General features: G+C 36.9%; 1 protein-coding gene across 1 annotated transcript; it reads left to right on the top strand.

Annotated features, from left to right (window-relative positions):
- The first annotated feature begins 9,985 nt into the window (after positions 1-9,985).
- Positions 9,986-18,652, top strand: LOC115975718 (copper-transporting ATPase HMA4-like). Its single transcript, XM_031096620.1, has 9 exons — positions 9,986-10,064; positions 10,972-11,254; positions 12,010-12,755; positions 12,881-13,352; positions 13,424-13,591; positions 14,637-14,891; positions 15,504-15,626; positions 15,806-16,291; positions 17,752-18,652. The coding sequence occupies exons 2-9, from the start codon at positions 10,997-10,999 to the stop codon at positions 18,142-18,144; spliced, it is 2,901 nt and encodes a 966-aa protein (XP_030952480.1). The 5' UTR covers positions 9,986-10,064; positions 10,972-10,996; the 3' UTR covers positions 18,145-18,652.
- The last annotated feature ends 1,747 nt before the right edge of the window (positions 18,653-20,399 follow it).

Genomic DNA, 20,399 nt, shown 5'->3' with positions numbered 1-20,399 from the left:
CTGTGGCGGCTGGGCAAGTGTGGCTGGCTCCTCCGTACTAGACACCTGAATGCCAACCACGAACTCAGTAACCTCTTTAGGTGCCTCAGGATCCATATGCTGGGATATCACTATCACATCCTGAAGTTCTCCCTCTTTGAGCGCCTTGCCAGAAGAACCGCTGACCTGTAAGTCTTCCGACGGGGTGACCCCTTCCTCGGGTTGGTCATCCATAGCCACAGAGCTGGTGGAAGTGGCCTCGCGGATGGCCGTAGGGTAGAATATGTTCTCCGCCTTCCACAAATCAGATGAAGCATCCACCCCAGCTCGCTTCAATGCATCTTCCCAAACCTAGGAGCAATAAAACCTGCACACTCCAGGAATCTGGGCCTTAAGGGTGGCTTGGGTTTCAGCCACTCCCATATTATAACCGTCATCCTCGGCCGTTTCCTTGACAGCCTCTGCATCATTCCTGGCAAACTCGGCCTCCTGTTTTGCCCTTAGGGCTTCATCACGGGCATATTCTGCCACCCCTTTTTCATGCACAGCTGCGGCCAGCTGCTTATTTAAACCCTCGATCAGGTTTTTGGCTATTCGCAACTGGTCCTCGGCTTCAAGTACGCACTTTGTTTGGTCCTCGGCCTGTTTTTGGGCGCTAGCTAGGCCCGCCGAGACGTTATCCCTCTCACGGATAGTTATTGTTAAGTCAGCCTTGACTTTGGCAAGTTCATCCTCAGAGGCTTCGAAAGTCTTTCGAGACCGTTATGCGCTTCTTGCGTTCGTTCTCGGCCGCCTTACTCCTATTATTCACCTCTTCCTCCATCCTATAGGTTGCCTGGAGAGCTTGGCAAGAGAGATGAGCGTGTAGTTAGTGACAAACCAGTGGCAAGAGTTAATAAAGTGTTAGGTTTCAAGAAATCTTACCATGCCCAAGTACCTCTTAGTACTGAGAAAGACCTCCTGCATCCTCATTCTCCTCAATTCATCCATGTTATTAGGGAGTAACATGGTTCTCCCTAATGCGTCCGCCACGTAGCCACCCTCGCCATCTCCAAGGTCCCTCAGAGATGCCGTTTCCAGTAGTGGACCCCCGTGAAGTATTAGGGCAGGAAGCCAGGCACTCGGTAGGGACTGGGACTCAATCCCCTTTCCCTTGCCTTGAGAAGTTTGGACTTCAGTTTCTTTGCCCTTGCCCTAGTGTCCAATCTTTAGTTGTTTTGTGCGCGAAGCCTCATCCTTCTCCTTAGAAGGTTGGGATTTTCCCTCATCCGTGACTTCCTTGCCCTTGGGACTCCTCTTTCTCTTGGAATCAGTGCCTTCAGGTTGAGGAGGCCGAGCTAGTTGGGAGGAAGTAGGAAGTTCCGAACGGGTGGATTGTGGCTGTGACTTGGTGGAGGATGACCTGGTCTAGATAGCAGGGGGTCGAGGTGGTAGAGAAGGAGCATCGGGTTGTGGCGTTTCCTGTGTATCCTTCCTAGGTTGGCCCTCGAGGAGTTGGAGAAGGGGGGTCAAAGGTTTTCTCTTGAGTCCCATTTCGGCTTGAGAAGAGGTGCCTATTGACGACAATTCCGCCTCGGACAAGGCTGGGTCACCTATGTCACCAGAAGGATCCTCGGATTGGTAGACTAGGTCAAATACCCCAAAACTTTCTTCGGGCCGATCTGGCTCGCCTTCGTCCTCTGCTACTTGATGAGACAAGGAGGGGCCCACCTGTGGGATGTTCTCGGGGACAGCTGGCTCTTGGGAGATTAAAAATCCCGTTTCAACTACGGTAATTTTTGGAAGCCAAGGACGGCGGGCGCTGATCACGTGCCTTGCGTCCGCAAATGACTTCTGAACAGGAGGGTACCCTAGTATTTTGTGAGCTGCTCGGACTTGACCATCTCTGTCATTCACGAAAACTGCCGCTTGTAAAACGGTCTCCAAGTCCGCCCGGTTGACTAAGTGAAAATGTCGCGTATGGGCGTGTAGATCTACAAAAAAAACAAACATGTATGCATGGTTAGTTACCGACCAACATTAGATTAGAATGGCGTAAAGGGTCATCCCCCTTCCATTCCCAGTACCCCACCTGGTTCTCCTTCTACTATGGGATACGGATCGCCATCGTGCCATTCCCCAGAGACGATAAGGAAATCCTTGTTCAGTCCCTTGTTGGAGTCAGGGAGGCACTGGATTAACCGAACCCTTTCGTCCCTTGACTTCATGTAGTAGGTTTTCTCCTTCAATTTTTGGAGGTTATAGCACCAGTTCACGTCATGATGGGTCAGTCTTAACCCCATATTCTCATTTAAAGCGTCCACGCAACCTAGAATCCTAAAAACGTTGTCGGCGCACTGGGTGGGGGCTAAACGGAAATGTCTGAGGTAACCCCTCGTCACTGGCCCCATGGGGATTCTCATACCTCCCTCTACAAAGGCGAGGATGGGAATTACAACCGCGCCCGTTTCCCTCTTATAGTGCCATTCCCCCATCTTACAGTGCTTTAGACTTACGTTAGGGGGAATCCTATAATCAACGATGAACTTATTCATCGCCTCTTCAGTATCGACTAATTTCCTCAGTCTCAATTTAATCATCTTTGTGATTTACTAAACAAACCCGACCCGCGACGGGAAAGGAAAGGGAGCCAAAGAGAAATAAACCCAGAAAAGAAAAAGCACGAGTTAACGAAGGTAGGGAACTTACATAAGAGAATAATTACGCTTCGGACAGGCTTTATGTGCTTGAGATAGACTTGAATTTGGGCGGAAGTTCAGATGGACCCATAATACACGCACTAAAACTCTTAAGTGCAGAACTGAAGAGACGGATCCATCCCCAAAATTTTTTTTTTATACTTTCTAGGGTAACTGCACACCTTTTCCGCCCAAAAAGACCAGAAGATCACCACCGTTCGATTTCCATCATACCGTAGAACGTGGGAAGCACAAAGCCGCCCGTATTTAATGAGGCCACGTTTCGCCTTCCAAGGGCTCTAGGAACGTGCGTTGGGCAGATGAAAAACCTCGGGAACCGATAGGTGACAAGGATTGGCAGGCATTGGCAGATCTCTGATGTCATCAAACCCTCCTATCCGTCCGAGGAGATGGATAGCAGGATTTTGAGGGGCTATTGTGGGTCCGGGAAGTCTACAATCCGGCCTAAACTCTATCTGAGCCCAGGGCCCGTGCCGAGGAGGTCTTTTGCCGATGACGAATAATCGATGCCCGGGGTGTCAAGGGGAACGGCTGAGAAACTACCCTGTCCTCGGCACTCCAGAACTTCAATGGGAAGACCAACGTCTTGGTGAAGGCTATCCCCAAACAGCCCCCTGAAGGGGACGTGAGTGGAATGGGGCCTACAGGGAAGCAGGGTGTAAAATTGGATCAAGGAAAATGCGTCCCCTCCACATTAAATGCACCTGTCAACGTCCAAATCCGATTAATGAGAAAAGACGTTTGTACGGTGTAAATTTCGATCTTCGCAACTAGTAGAAAGTATGAGGGGACGGTTGATGGGATGGATGCAGAAATAAGCACTTGCCTGACCAACAAGTGGAGGGTTAGGATCAACCAAGACGGACTATATAATAAAAAGGTAGGTGCACCAAGCAAGAGGCTGGGAAAAATGGCCAAAAACCAGAGCCTCCTAGCCCACCTCCAGGAGAAAGACTCCAGGGGTGAAGACAACTTAACCATGTGTGAACACCACGAAAAACCCACCGCCTGGTGACCAAGGCCTAACTTTTCAAACCCACGCTCTACAAATCATATTGTCTGGGCCTTTTTACGTGCGAACCCAATATTGTTACGGTTCGTTACAAAATCGTGTCCTTACAAATACAAACACATTTTTGTCCATGACTCCAAATAAAACCCTTAAACGTCACCCTTTTTTGCTTGGATGGAACTTGGAAGTGCTTTACTGCTTTATTGAAGAAATGAATATTATGGGACCGGGTGTGCCATATGATTGACAACAAAACTAGTAAGCTTTGCAGTGAATAATTGCAGGCCTAGATACCCAAGATATTTAAAATTTTGACATTAATATTTTTAGTGTGGAACTGGACAAAAAACACAAATGCAGTGGGGACAAAAAATGCAAAAAGCAATATAAAGGAGGCTTTTAACCTAAAAGATGGGAGTGAAGGTGACCAGGCCTATAAAATAAAGGAAAATGTTAACCAGCACTGAGCGGTGCTGGTTAAGGGCAGAAAAGATTAAAAAAAAAAATTGTCTAAAAAAGTAAAAAAAAAAAAATCTCAAATAGTACTTACGAAACTGAAAGCTTGACATAATTAAACGGAAAAAAAGACAAAACTTTGTCAGAAAAAAATAAAAATTTTTGTGCTTAACGGGCACCGCACGATGCCCGTTAACACAACCCATATAAATGAGTGACACCTTTACAATAACATTTACCGACTTGGATTGGGTCAATGTTTAGTTGTATTTGACTCATCCGGATGATGATGCATGACATCATCCTGACCTAGATACCCAAGATAGTTAAAATTTTGACATTAATATTTTTAGTGTGGAGCTGGACAAAAAACACAAATGCAGTGGGGACAAAAAATGAAAAAAGCAATCTAAAAGAGGCTTTTAACCTAAAAGATGGGAATGAAGGTGACCAGGCCTATAAAATAAATGAGTGACAGCTTTACAATAACATTTATTGACTTGCATTGGGTCAATGTTTAGTTGCAGTTGACTCATTCGAATGATGATACATGACATCATCTTGACAGATCCAATGCAATTGGACATTCACCTAATCTTTACCTATATTTTTTGTGGCAAGCTCACCCATAACTAGGGATGGAGGCATAGTTTGAATGGCCCCCCAATTATTTTTTAAAAAAAATATTAGTATTGGCGCAAAAATTAGGAATTCCTTTGTCTCTAAAAAAGTTACTAACTAGCTAGTGAGCCAAAAGAATGTTTTCATTGAAGCTCCTCTACCTTCAATGAAAGCCGACTAATGGGGACCCACCAACTCATCAAGCACTTCCCTAAGCCAATGCCAAAAAAATTTCCAAGATTTTCTTTAGCGAGCATATTGCACAATGAAATAGGTCTAAACTCCTCAAAGACCTTCAAGTTATCCACCTTAGGGATCAGCTCAAGGAAAGTTGATTATTTTTACAACATTTATACAAACTGATGAGATGGCAAATTCTTATTGGTTTGCATCTAGGCCTACCACTAACGCCATTTTTTTACTTACCAATAACCACTCATCACATAAATGATTTGTAAAAAAGTTTAAAGTTCTAACATTTTCCTCATTTTAAAGACCATAAAAAAAAAATTATAAATCTAAAATGTAAAACAAAATATACAAGCCTAAAAAATTAGCGCAACAACAAAAACTCTTGACAGTAAAGCTAAAATATTTAAGCTTAATCAATTAATTTTACCCAAAACAAATAACTTGCTCTTTTGAAAATTTTAAACAAAATATTATTGTTCTTATCCAGTAGCACATGCACGCATTAAAAAATAATAAATAAATAAAATTTAGTGTCTATGTAGCAATAGAGCAGAGGCTGAAGCTGCCGCACAAAGCCAGCTACAGAGCTGCCCCCATGACCCATTATTGAGATGTTGAAAGCAAAGTCTACATGCTGAATGGAAATGATAAAGGGATTATGGGACACTATAATCTAGAAGTGATGGTAGCGTACCTTATTCTATAGATCAGAGAAGAGTGAGAGTCTGTGAGGCTATTTGATAGTATTGTTTCAAATTCTTAAGATCGTTAAACCCAAACAGACAATGAAAAGAAGAAAAAAAAAAATCCCAAACAAATAGATAAAGGATCTTTTTTGCCCATGAAACCAAAACGGGCCCTTGGAATCTCACCCATATGCTTTTTCAGTTTTCACTATTGATTCAGAGAACTTTAAGAATTCGAATGCCCTCTAGAGGAAATGGTCCACGTTTGCATGCATGAACCTAGTGGATCCAAATAATAGATTAATTTTTTTTCCTAAAGGGTGGGAATGATATCAATGATTGATTGCTCTTTGGATGTAAGGACATCATCACCATCTTTGAGATGGAATCATATTTTTCTGCCACCGGCATGTAACTAAAACCTACACAAATTAATTAGAATCATTGATTTTAAGATTAATTTCACATAAACAAGTCATTATCCCACCTATTAAGCTACATGCTTTAATCCATACATTTTATTTATGTTCATAATTTGAATAAATGACATTTTAATACTATTAGACTTGAAAAGCAAAGTGCAAGCATGGCTTCTTAAGCATGTGGAAGCCAAATTGGAGTTTGCTTTAACTATAAAGTATTTGGTATATGGTGTTTCGGGTGCGTATAAGCTAGACACCCACACATATGTGGTTGTCTAGCTTCTTACACATGAAACACTATATATTTTTTCTTTCTAACAAGTTGAACTCGATCAAGTTTATAAATGTGAGTGTCGAGCTTTATATAGCCGAAACACCATATACTTTTTCTTTCTAACGAGTTGAGCTTTAAAGTTACTACTTTGTAAAGTGATCAGAATCAAATTCAACTAAGTGCTCATGAATCTCCTAAAGGATAGGAAGTTAGGAAGTTAGGAACCCCACGTACACCTTTGAGATGCCAAAGTCATACCACCTTTTTTATGACACAATGTGTTGGGCAAGTGCTAAACAGATCAACTTCGAGCGGAATAGTGGTATAGTGGTGGTACTAATTAAGCACGCCTGACTTGCAAGAAAAAAACAGCTAGGACCACATTTTTCAGTAGTCTTATCTGAAATCATTGAAAGGATGGGAATTGAAAAGACTTTATCGTGTGCTTAAAGAGTCATCTGATTATTTATGGATGACACTTCTATATTGGTCCTGATTAATGATCAGAGATTGACAATTTATGTTATGATTAGGTGTTCATAAGAGTACAAATGTGCCTAAAGAAAAAGATAGTGAAAAAGCTTACTTGCCATGGCCATTATTTGACAGAAAGGGTCTTCTTTTTCTTTTTAAATTTTCTATATATATATATATATATATATATGTGTGTGTGTCAAAGTTTCATTTAAAAATAAATTTTAGATATTCATTTAAATTTAACATGACAACATGGGTTCCAATTAACTCAATTAGTAAAATTTATGATGGTTGAATAAGAGATAAACTCTCTCTCAAAAAAAATTTAACATGGCAATTATCTAAGAATAATGTCAAAAAGTCAATGAAAATAACAAAGGAACAAAAGAGGCCTGATGAAGGCACATAATGATTATTTTTATAATTGGTATGAAGAGTTACCAATGAAAATATACCTTTAAAAAGTGACTAATATTGAGACAAACACTTTAAAATTCTGTCATGGTTGTGACATAGCAAGGCTCACTGAATTTTAGAAATTATATCCCAAACTCATCCCTATTTATATTTGAAAAACCCAAACCCATCTCAAACTTGCCTATTATATTATACTATGAGTTCAATCAAACGAGTCAAATTAAGTCGGGGCTTACCTAAGGTTGAAACATTTAAATTTTAAACTACTATTAATGAAATTTAAGTAGTATTAGTAAGCTGATTAATACTAAATAAAATAATGATCAAATAAAAACGAAGTTGCACTTATATTTATTATAGAAGCCCTAATTTTTTTTATTATATAAAAAATAACTTTAATAATTTAATTGAGTATTAAACTATATATCATTTAAAAAGAAAACAAGAGAAAATCAAAAAATAAATATAATAACTTTTTTTTATAACATCATTTTCCCCCTCTAATCAGGCGAAAATTATATGCTGTACCTGGCATATATGCCGGGTACACCATATAACTGCTCCTAATCAGGGACAAAACCATGTACAAGTAGAGGTATATATTTTTAAAAAATATTAAATAATATGTATATATTTAAGATTTTAGAAAATAAGTCCATGAAAAATTATATTTGCCCCTCTCAAGAAAATTATATTTGCTCCTCTCGACTTTGAATCTTAATTCTATCCTTGCCTCTAATATATAGTGAGTTTAATTATTTGGTTACGTGCTTAAAAATAAACAAGTAATTATTTTGTTCTGAGTCTTCTGACAAAGAAAAAGGAAATATGAATTACATAATGCAACCAAATTGAAACGAATATTTGTGTTGTTTTTATTTATTTTTAGTTCGATTTTTGTTTTGAAGCAAAAGATAGATGTTTTCATGTAATAAAAACGACACAAATATTACAATTGCCTATTTCACATTTCCGCTACAATTTGTGCCTTTTTTTTTCTTCATATTTTGAAGTAGTTTGGTTCACATGGGATTGTAAGACAATTGACAAAGAAAGAAAATTGGATTATTTTTATTTTTAGAGTTTAACAGCTGCAATTGAAAGTGAAAATACTGGGACTTCTGTCTCTCCACTTTGCCTATGCTTTTCATATGGACCATGTCCTTCCATGTGCAAGACTGCAAGGATTCAAAGGTGCAAAAGGTCAGAAAATTTACCCATTCTTTGCTAAGCTACAAAAGTTATGGGAAAATATACTCTATATTGGGTATATGTTTTTCCTCTCTTATTCTGGGTGATGTATCTTCTCCAAATGTTATAAATATCCCAATTATTATAAAAAATAAAATGTCAATAAGTGTGATGCAGCTTTAAAGAATACAACATATTTAATAACATATATAAATTTTGAGTACTACTATAATTATAAACTATTTTACAATATTTTTATAAATTATTGTTGTGACATTTTTATTGGTTGTTATTTTTTGGGCTCACCATTCCAAAATAGTTGTTTGTTTCTCTCAATACAAACATCGTCGCCTCTCCTCATTCTCTCTCATCTTTTTTTATTATAATATAAGCACTTATGGCACCTCGTTAGGGATGACAAAGTATTTGTCCCATTTTGAGAAGGTATCCATAATTCGGTTCTATCCCACCATTTTCTCATTGGAAAAGGATCCTCTCATTTTTAAATCGATTAATTGCATGATTCATATTATTATTACAATAAAGAGAAATATAGATTGTCACATTATTTTAAAATTTAAAATGATATGATAATTCGTATACTGTTAAATCTTGAAAATATATATTGGCAATTATATGGGGATAATTGTGTTTGGTTGAGATCCTTATCACCAACAAAAGCAAGACAAAACCCATAACTTATGCTTTTTAAAAGTTTGGATATTCTCTTATAGAAAGAAAGTTTGGGGATTCCCAAAGTGACCAAGACCATTTTAACCAAAAGAGGTTGCCCAAAAGGTCATGCAATGATTTGGTCAATTATCACATAGATCACCCATTGCCCATAAACGATAGGACAGTGGACACAACTTTTCCCATAATAATTTTACAATTATTGAATATAGTTTACCATAAATGATGAGCACAGCTAACACTTTTATGGGACTAATCTTTTTCCTTACCTCTCACAATTGATCACTTTAATAATTTCAACACCAGTAATTTGTATATGTAGCATACATTACCGAATAAGTAATGAACATTCTTAATATTTTCACAACAAATATTAAAGACCATTTTGTTAGCATACATTACCAAATAAGTAATAAATATTCTCAATATTTTCACAACAAATATTAAATAGCAAAGTAAAAAAATGAAGTTAGTGATGAACCCAAATTAAAACCAATAATAATTTGTTGTTTAGAATTTTTTTGACAATTTTTTATATTTCCCGTGAATATAATGTCAAAACTTTCCTAAAATGATTTAGGCCTGTTTGATAACGGTATTTAAACAACAAAAATTATTATTTAAACACTACAGCATGTATTTCCACACTTTTTCACCACACATATTTTTATAAAACTTAAACAATATTATTAAAAATCTCCTTGCTCTTATTTATCATTACCCTTAATACAAAAAAATCTGAGTTGCCAGGGGTTATAATTATGTACCGGGAATGTAACCTAAGCCGTTAAGATTTTCAAATATTTAAAAAGCAGAGAGAGAAAGAGAGGAGTATATAAAGACAAAGCCCTCCAAAAACCCCCCCCAAAAAAAAAAAAAAAAGGTCTTACAAACGCAGAACTCTCTCTCGCCGACTTTACCACTCAAACCATCCCTCTGCCTCTGGTATTTTTCTCTCAAACCCTAATCCCTCTTTTCTTAGCCCTTACACATGTATTTTCGCCAAAAACCTTAATTCTCAAAAACCCTAGTCATCATCGTCATAACATCGTAATCATAATCAAAATTTTTTAATAATAGGTTGAGTCTGGTTCTGATTTGTGGAATTTTAACTGGTAATTTTTTTTTTGAATTATTCTGGGACTTTGATTTGATTTTAGTTGTTGTTTTTGAATATTGTTATTATTGTTTGTGGTTTGAGAGATTATTAGAAGGTTATAAGATTTTTCTTTTTTGATTATTTGTTTGATATTGTGTTTTGCGATTTGAGCTGATGAATTTGGTGAAATTGTAACTCTAATCAATCATTGAATTAATACCGATTCATACAAGGTAAATCACTTAATCGATAATTGGGCCAAAGAAAGAACTATAAATTAATTAGTTTATTTTTATCTCTATCAAGATTTTTTTTTTTAAAAAAAAAAAAATTCAAAACTTGACTGCAATCGCAATTTTCTAACAATTATTTCCATTGTAAAATAGTGTATTTCTACGTATACTGTTTCTATTCCTCAATTTAAACAAAATTAGAATTCTCTACGATGCCTTGGGATAAAAATTTTCAGGAACAAGCACTGGGACTTTGATTTGCTTGTTGAATTAGTCAACCGTTTATTTATTTATTTGTTGTTGAGCTGAGAAGAATATCAATGTGTAAATTAATGGGATCTATTTTTCTTTATATAGAAAAAAAATGAATTTTTTAGGCTTTGGGAGTTATTTGGAATGTTTGTGGATCAATGTTGTTGTCTAATATCCTGCAATTTGATGATCATGACCTTGTGTGTTGGGACAGTGTAGTATTTGGTATTGTATATTGAGTATATTTTCTTTTTCATTTGTTGTTTAGGATTGAGTGACTTGAGTCGAGAATTATGGAGGTTAACGGGAAGGATGATCTTAATGTGCCACTATTGAAGTCTTCGGATGATTTTGTGGTTGATATCCCTCAACCAACTAACAACAAAGAAAGGAAAATTAGGACGGTTAAGTTTAAAATAGGGGAGATCAAGTGTGCATCATGTTCAACAACTGTAGAATCTTTGCTGCAAAAGCTTGATGGGATTGAGAATGCTGTTGTTTCACCACTTCAAGGCCTTGCTGCCATCAATTATATTCCAGAGCTCATCAAGGTAAGTGATCTTTGTGAACTTACTGAAGAATTTATGTTCCAAAGCTCTGTTAAGTGTTTATCGTCTCATAATGATTTTAAAATAATTGAGTTTCACAACCTTGCTACATGTGCACAGACTCCTTCCATATATTTGTGTTTTTTGACAGCTGTAGTTAAATGTTTCAAGGTTTTTTTTTTTTTATTTTTTTATTAATTTTTTTTATTTTCTATTAATATCATTCTGATGTAGAGAATAGTATATGAATATATGAACTTGATTTTGATGCTTAACTTATTATTTTAAGGGAATTTGAGATACCAAGTTCAGATTTCATTCCTCTTTTCTTCTACCAAAACATAAATCTGTTTTTAAACCAATTGGATGCTAAGGAGACTGGAGGAAAAGAAGAGGATACTTGAAATCTTAAAATGTAACAGCGTGAAATATACATCACTGTGTGCGTGTGGAGATATGTGACCTTGATTTTGCCTCTCTGTGATTGTATGTGTGTGTATGTGCATGCCTACAAATTGCCATTGAAGAAAATGTTAAACAAAAGGTGACCCTCCCCAAGATTTTAATTTTTTCTGAAAGAAACTGGTTCTTTGCTGAAGTGAATTTACTTGCAATTTTCAGGATGATGCAGAATTTATATTTATTTCACACAAGGAATGATTTTCTTCTGGTCCATATCTGGTTGCTTTAATCCTAATTTGTAACTCCTATATTTATTCTTAGAGGCTGGAAAACTTAATAATGTGATTTTTATTTAGGTAAAAAAAATCAAGGAAGCCATAGAAGAAGCAGGTTTTCCAGTTGATGAGTTTCCAGAACAAGACATATCAGTATGCAGACTTAGGATTAAAGGAATGGCATGCACTAGCTGCTCTGAGTCTATTGAACGTGCCCTTCAAATGATTGATGGAGTGAAAACAGCAGTGGTTGGTCTGGCCCTTGAAGAAGCAAAGGTCCACTTTGATCCTAACCTCACTGATACTGATTGCATCATTGAAGCAATTGAAGATGCAGGGTTTGGAGCTGAACTCATTAGCTCGGAAAATGATGCAAACAAAGTGCATTTGACAGTTGAAGGAGTTAATTCTCCAGAAGATTTGACCATTATTCGTTCCTCGCTTGAGTCAGTTGTAGGTGTGACTCATGTTGAAATGAACTTGGAAGAAAATAAGATTACTGTTGCCTATGACCCAGACCTCAATGGTCCAAGGTCTCTTATTAATTGCATTAAAGAAGCTGGAAATGGCTCCAAATCATATAATGCAAGCTTGTTTGTTGCTCCAATTCGAAGAGAAGCTGAGCAGCAGCAGGAAATTCGGATTTATAGGGACCAGTTTTTCTTGAGCTGCATATTTTCAGTTCCAGTATTTGTCTTCTCCATGTTACTCCCGATGCTTCCTCCTTACGGGAACTGGTTGGATTACAAGATTCACAACATGCTCACCATTGGGATACTTCTAAGGTGGATTCTTTGTACACCTGTGCAGTTCATCATTGGTCGAAGGTACACAACTAGTAGTTTTTACTAATAATATAGCCACAACTTGAGTATATCTGTTTCTAAGAATTATAAATAAGCAAATACCTTTCTGAGCCCAATAATTGTTTGGCTTTGGTTATCCTTGTCAGGTTTTATGTGGGATCATATTATGCTTTGAGACGAAAATCAGCTAACATGGATGTTCTAGTTGCTCTAGGCACCAATGCCGCATATTTTTACTCCATGTATATACTGATAAAAGCATTGACTTCAGACAAATTTGAGGGGCAGGATTTCTTTGAAACAAGTGCCATGTTGATATCCTTCATTCTCTTAGGGAAATATCTGGAAGTTCTGGCTAAAGGAAAGACATCAGATGCTTTATCAAAGTTGACTGACCTTGCTCCTGATACAGCTCATCTGTTGACATTGGACAATGATGGAAATGTTGTCTCTGAGGAAGAAATTAGCACTCAGTTATTACAAAAAAATGACATAATTAAGATTGTTCCAGGTGCAAAAGTTCCTGTTGATGGCATTGTTATCGATGGGCAAAGCCATGTTAATGAAAGCATGATTACAGGAGAGGCAATACCCATAGCTAAAGGACCTGGTGACAAGGTACTGTGTCTTCTTCTTTGTTGATGTGTAACATTTGAATGTATTCTAAATTGTACTAATGCCTTGACCAGGTTATTGGTGGCACTATGAATGAGAATGGATGCTTACTGGTTAAGGCCACTCATGTTGGGTCAGAGACTGCACTTTCCCAAATTGTTCAACTTGTTGAAGCAGCACAGCTTGCCAGAGCTCCTGTTCAGAAACTAGCAGACAAGATATCGAGGTTTTTTGTTCCTACAGTGAGTTTTTCTCCCTTGGATTTCTGATATGTAATATGCTATTTTAAAGAGTTTTTCTGTTGAAAGTCACAGTTTTCATGTCTTTACTCCTCTCCACCCCCCCCCTTCTGCCCCCCACCCAAAAACCTTGTTAGGGCCAAGAAAATTAAAATTTGTACCTTGAAGCTTTAAAAAATATAGATATAGATATTAAATTACATTTATCGTTAATAAAAACGAGCAGGCTTTTTGCTTGATTCCCGCTTACTTAAGGGTGGAAGACGTCAGTTGTCCTAGACTGGACAAGCATGTAGAGATCTTTGTGGGACTGAAGAGGGGACCATCATTGTGGGGAGGGTAAAGAGCTTCCACACTGGTACTTGCACCTGGTTGTACCAAAAACAATGAATACTGACTACTTTGTCATCGACTACTAAATACCCTTGAGGACTGAAAAGATTATTTCATCTTATTTTTGTTAAAGGACCTTGTATAACTTCTAACTTCCTGTGGAGACTGATTTTTAAAGAAAGTTACCAACTCCATTTTTCCAAAGCATCTGTGAGTGGTGTGTGCCAGAAAAACATGACAGACCTAGTGTTTCTGCAAAATACTGTCAGTGAGAAACTGTGTTTTAGGAACTAAGATGTAATTGGAATTGGATGGCAAGAAAGTACCCTGACTTAGCAACAAATGAAGGGGAGCTTTTCGAGCTTTCTCTGCCAGTGGCTTATGTAGTGGTTGGCCTTAGAAAACTAGCTAAGCTTTGCTTTCCTCCATGTTCCCCTATTAAATGAAGTGGAGAGTCTTCACTTAGTAGGCATTCTATAAGCGACTCTTCAAGTCTACTTCTCTCTAGAAGACTGAGTTTATGGATGCATATTATGGAAAGTGAACCAGTTTTCCATAAGACATAGAAATTGGATACACACACAGCTTGGTAAATTGACTAATTTCACTGCTTGATTTGCTTTTGAAACCTTCTGGAGACACTGGTTCCCTTGGTTTCCTGTAAATTGACTACTGTTCATTGGAAAAGTAATTTATTTTTTTCACCCCATATCAGGTCGTTGCTGCAGCATTTTTAACATGGCTGGGATGGTTTATCACCGGACAAGCTGGTGTTTATCCTGAATATTGGATACCAGAAGCAACTAATAAATTTGAGCTCGCCCTGCAGTTTGGTATTTCAGTGCTAGTGGTTGCCTGCCCGTGTGCTCTGGGACTAGCAACCCCTACAGCGGTCATGGTTGCCACAGGGAAGGGTGCTTCACAAGGTGTGCTTATTAAGGGAGGAAATGCACTTGAAAAGGCTCATAAGGTAAATCCACTTTTGTCTAGTAGACAACTAAATCTGTTTAACAGTATTGGTTTTATTTTACAGGTTGTTTTTGCTAATGTGTGAAATCCCTTAACTTAGTCTTGTTCCTGCTAGCCTGGCTATCCACAAAGTATGCCGTTCCAATTTTTAGTAGTAAAAGCTATGTTTGACAAATCGTACCTGAAAATTCAGAGTACCATCAGTTTTGCATCATGAGATCAGTGCTTGATGCCAAATTCTGTAAATCTCCCAAGGCTGGGAGCTGTTTCTCGCTCATTTGTATTAATGGAGGTTGCTTGCCTAGAGTTTGTCTGGTTATCATATCACCAAATGTTCCACTAACATAGCCTATTGATATTCAAGTGTTTGATAAATTATATCCTTCATCTAGTGATATTTTTAACCTCCCCTCCTTTGGCAAATGGTCATTTCCTTCTGTTCTTTTTTAAAATTTTATTTATTTTAAACTTTGTTACAATTTGAGCCATAGTCTTGCAAGTTGAATTTCAATTTATGTCACTTTTTGCTTTGTAGTAGAAAAGATTTTTTAACACTTAAAAAAAAAAAGAATTTTTTAACCTGCCATTTGTGTTTCCTTGGTTGATAATGCAGGTGAAAACAGTTGTTTTTGATAAAACAGGGACACTGACAGTTGGAAAACCAGAAGTAGTCAGTGCAGTGCCCTTTTCCGGTTACTCCATGGAGGAGTTTTGTGATTTGGCTACCGCTGCAGAGGTTGGTGTCTAAATTTTGATATGAAATTCAGATTGTCATATGCATTTTTTGAAAGATTTTTTGTAGTAAAACAGCAAGGCCTGTATTGTATGCATAGAACTTGGCCTGATTTCTATTTGATAAGTAAATTAGACATATAAATAGAATGATTTCTTGAACTTATTTTCCACATTTGTTAGGTAAACAGTGAGCATCCTTTGGCAAAAGCTGTGGTGGAACATGCTAAGAGATACCGTCAAAAGATTGGGTCCCACACAAAGCATTTCACAGAGGTGAAGGACTTTGAGGTGCACACAGGAGCGGGCATTAGTGGCAAAGTCGGTGATGCAACAGTTTTGGTAGGGAACAAGAGGCTGATGCGAGCTTGTAAAGTCCCAATTGGTCCTGAGGTTGATGATTATATTTCAAAAAATGAGCAACTCGCTCGAACATGCATGTTAGTGGCCATTGATGGGAAGGTTGCTGGAGCTTTTGCTGTAACTGATCCAGTGAAGCCAGAGGCTAAGCTTGTCATCTCTTTCCTCCGCTCAATGAGCATCTCAAGTGTCATGGTGACTGGTGATAACTTGGCTACTGCAACTGCCATTGCTAATGAGGTTGGCATTGACAAGGTGTTTGCTGAGACTGATCCACTGGGAAAAGCTGACAAGATCAAAGAATTGCAGGTAAGCTAATTTGGCCTATTTACCATGTTGACACAGTGCAGTATGGTATATAAATCTCTTTTGAAAGGTACTTGTCAATGAGTAATTGGTAAGGTGACAGTATAATTGGGAAATGATTATGGTGGCTGAATAAGTATTGAAAAAAGGGAAAAAAGATTCATCAATTCATCAACAAAAAAAAAAGGGGAAAAAGAAAAGACAGCTGCTCCTGAAAGAAAAATATATTAAGTTTTTAATTCCTCAGCATGCCATGCGTGCAATTGGACCTTTATAATCTTTGAACAAAGAGTCCTGTTACCTCATCATGTTATTTTCACCATTTTGGATTGTGTACAAGTATTATTTCAATATATATATATATATATATATATAGAGAGAGAGAGAGAGAGAGAGGAAACACACCAATAATCACTGTCCAAAATTCTAATAATTTGGTTACTTGGTTCTAGGAACCCGAGTGGAAATCTGACCCCCAGGGTACCAAAAAGGCATCTTTCCATTTCTTTTTGCATATAGTATCATTTGAGCTGGTTAGTGGAAGGTTATATAGAGGGGAATTTTCTTGTGGATTGGGAAATTACACAGGCATTCAATAGCCTTGAACCTATGATCTTACTCTCTATCCCCTTTTTTATTGGTGGAGGGAGTGCTTTCCAGTTAGAGATCTTTGCTAATACAACTAACTGGAATTAAAAATTATTACAAATTTCTAGATGTGGCTTTTAAGCTTTCCATGATAATTAATGTGATTCATTGCATTTTGCATAATATTTGAACTCCATCAGTTTTGTTTTCAGCATTTTGTGAGCCTGCTCTGTTTTGTTTTTCTCACTTGCACATTATCTTACTCAGCTTTAGATAAATATGACTAGCTGCTCTACAGATGTAGCTTTGTGCAGCCTTCCCAAGCTTTATATTCATCGGCAATAGTTCTGTAGCCATACAAACCAATAAGTTTTGGATCCATATATCATAATTTAACTTTGATGATAATTATGTTTAAATTTTATTCTGATAATTGTGGTAGCATTTATTGTTCATTTAGAAAAAGATCTTGATGACACTTAGTGGGGCATGCAAAATTTAAACGCCTTACTTCTATTGCTTGTGCTTGGAGCCCCCATCTTCTAAAGCACAGTTCGAAAACTTATTAATAGGTTCCAGCAAATTTATCAGTTTAAAATTACAAAATTTGTACATAGGTTTTAAAAGTATTACAAATCAAAAGAATTATAATATTTGGGACCGATTTTCAGATTAGTGGACTACCAACCAAAGTTAGTTCTTCTGGTGTCCAAGTGGTTCATAGACTTTTAATACAATTTTTTTTTGAACTGATTGAATGGTGATGAATTGGATGTGATCTGATTGCTATTGAACTGTGATCTCATTAATCTATTTACTTGCGTCCTATTTTAATTTTGGTCTTATTTGACTTGTTCAACTGATGTTGGATGCAGATGAAAGGAATGGCTGTGGCAATGGTTGGAGATGGAATAAATGACTCACCAGCTTTAGCTGCAGCAGATGTTGGCATGGCAATTGGTGCTGGCACTGATGTAGCTATAGAAGCAGCCGATATAGTTCTTATCAAGAGTAACTTGGAAGATGTGGTTACAGCCATTGATCTCTCTAGAAAGACTATGTCCCGAATTCGGCTTAACTACGTTTGGGCCCTTGGCTACAACATCCTTGGCATGCCAATTGCTGCTGGAATTTTGTTCCCCTTCACTGGAATTCGCTTACCACCTTGGCTTGCAGGTGCTTGCATGGCTGCTTCATCCATTAGTGTGGTTTGTTCTTCCCTCTTATTGCAGTCTTATAAGAAGCCTCTGCATGCTAGAATGCCATAGGAGCCATGCCTATCGTTGCTTGGTTGAAGCTGGTGTAGACGTGTAGTACTACAAAGCCATGCCTAATAGTTTCATTGATTGACTTACAATAAAAAATCAATTCTTAACTAAAGATAGATTGCTGCAGTGGGGTTGTAATCGTGATGTATAATGTAATTTCTGGGATCATTAGAGGGTAAATATCATCTGTAATATTAGCACAGCTTTTTCTAATTGAATTGGGTAGAGCTTATAATTTTTATGCTCAATAATCGGGCAGATTGATTCATAGGATTCAGAACTAGTAGACTGTGGTCCAGGGCAATGTCATGTGGGAGGTCCCCTCCTCTTCCCCCCAACCCCCCTAAAAGAGAAAGAATTGGCCTCTCTGAAAAAGAATGAGGTGGTCTTCACTTCTCTCCTTCTGATGGCATATCAATTTGGGGTTGTTCCTGTGTTCCCATTCTCTTTCTAGTTTTTCAGTCTGGCTGAAAATTCTCTCTCTTTTATAATCTCTTTTCATCCCCCTCTTTGACCATCAAAAAGTTACCTCTCACCCTCTTTGGTTGTTTATATGCAACTGAAATGCATAAAATTGTAGAAGTTGTAATTTGGTGGACTTGTAGTATAAATAATGAAATGCTTTTCGAGGAGCTTTGGGTTTTACTGTGCAGTATGAATAATGAATCTAACATTTGGTTGACTGGTTATGTGTCACAGTCTGTAGTCTCTCCACCAACAATGGATATGCAAATTTCTCCACAGATCATACCTAATTTCTTCACATCACACATTTTTTAAAAGAAGACTTTGCATATCTTGCAATTGTAGTGTGGGTATGATCTGTGAAGAAACTAGGGTCACAAAAATCTTGCATTATCATTGATGAAGCTTGGGATGAGTTGAAAGCAAGGAAATGGAAATTATGTTGAGGAATGTTGATAAACGTGGTTTCAATAGAGAGGTTTTTTAATTTTTTTATGTCAAAGATACTACTGCATTAACTATAAAAGAGTATGCATTTAGAATAAGGATACGATGGAGCTAGTAAGATGTGGAGTGAATACAATGGACTACAACTTTACAAGCTTTATTTCTTAAAGATTTCCAATATGCATATTATGTGCAATACTTGGCTTACAGATTATACTTAGATGTAGTTACAGTAATGCAATTCAAAATATAACTGCTTTTTAATGAAATAGAGATTGAAAAAAGAGCAAAATAGATTGGTATTTTGCATCAAGCTTGAGATGTTTGGCGGGAATCTCATTATCAATATGTTTGTCATGTGATATGAATGTTTGATGCAACTCTATTAGTTTTTAACATTGTCTCAAATGAGAAATCCAATTATTCTTAATGTGGTGATGCTGACACAGTTTGCCATTATCATTATTTTTGGTTCTTGTAAATGTAACTCAAAATATAATTGCTTTTAATGAAATTGAGATTAGAAAATGAGCAAACTAGTTTTGTAGCTGGAGATGCTCGGTGGGAATCTTATTTTTCAATATGTTTGCTTTTGATAATTGATAAAAATGTTTGATGCAATTTTTTTTGTTATTAACACTCTCAAATGAGAGTCAATTGTTCTCAGCCTGGTGATGTTGAAGCAGCTTACCTAGAATTAACATCATTTAATTCTGTTTTGATATATTTAATGAAAAAAGATTATGGCAATTACTAATATTCTTTGCCAAGATTTGCATGAACATTCTTAAGACATTAGAGCTGTGCGTTTCTATACTGAGTAGAAATTACCCTGAAGGTATAGCTTGTAGTTGTAGGGAAGAGCAGCAAGACATGCCATGAGAGTGTCTCTTTTGTCATGTTCTCTTCTTAGATTATGGGTCTGTTTAGATACCGTTTATTTTGCTGAAATAAAAAAACTTATTGTTAAAAGTACTGTAGATAAAGGTAAAAGTTAATTAAAATAGTATAATGGGGTCTATAAATAATACCAAAAAGTGCAATGGGGCCCATAAATAGTAGCAAAAATAAGCTGAATAGTAAAATAATTTTAATTTTTCATTGGTATCCAAACACATACATATAAATCAGCTAATTGTTAGTATACACATTATTGCAAACACAGTAAGCACAAATTATTTTTTGAACTGAAATCTTAGGCCATGTTTGGTAAACTATCTAAATAACATATTTTCAGTTTTTAAACAACATTATACACATTTTCATATATTTTTTTAGCCACACGAATTTCAAAAAACTACAAACAATATTATTCAAACTTCTCTACCTATCAAACAGGCCTT

Source organism: Quercus lobata, chromosome 1 (genome assembly GCF_001633185.2).
Source record: "Quercus lobata isolate SW786 chromosome 1, ValleyOak3.0 Primary Assembly, whole genome shotgun sequence".
In the NCBI taxonomy this organism is placed as follows: Eukaryota; Viridiplantae; Streptophyta; class Magnoliopsida; order Fagales; family Fagaceae; genus Quercus; species Quercus lobata.
This window is presented reverse-complemented; position numbering and strand designations above follow the sequence as displayed.

Excerpts from the sequence above, each read along its gene's own strand:
- LOC115975718 (XM_031096620.1), top strand. The coding sequence starts at position 10,997 with ATGGAGGTTAACGGGAAGGATGATCTTAATGTGCCACTATTGAAGTCT. Across the intron at positions 11,255-12,009 it reads ATATTCCAGAGCTCATCAAG|GTAAAAAAAATCAAGGAAGC; the intron begins GTAAGTGATCTT and ends ATTTTTATTTAG. Across the intron at positions 14,892-15,503 it reads CACTTGAAAAGGCTCATAAG|GTGAAAACAGTTGTTTTTGA; the intron begins GTAAATCCACTT and ends TTGATAATGCAG.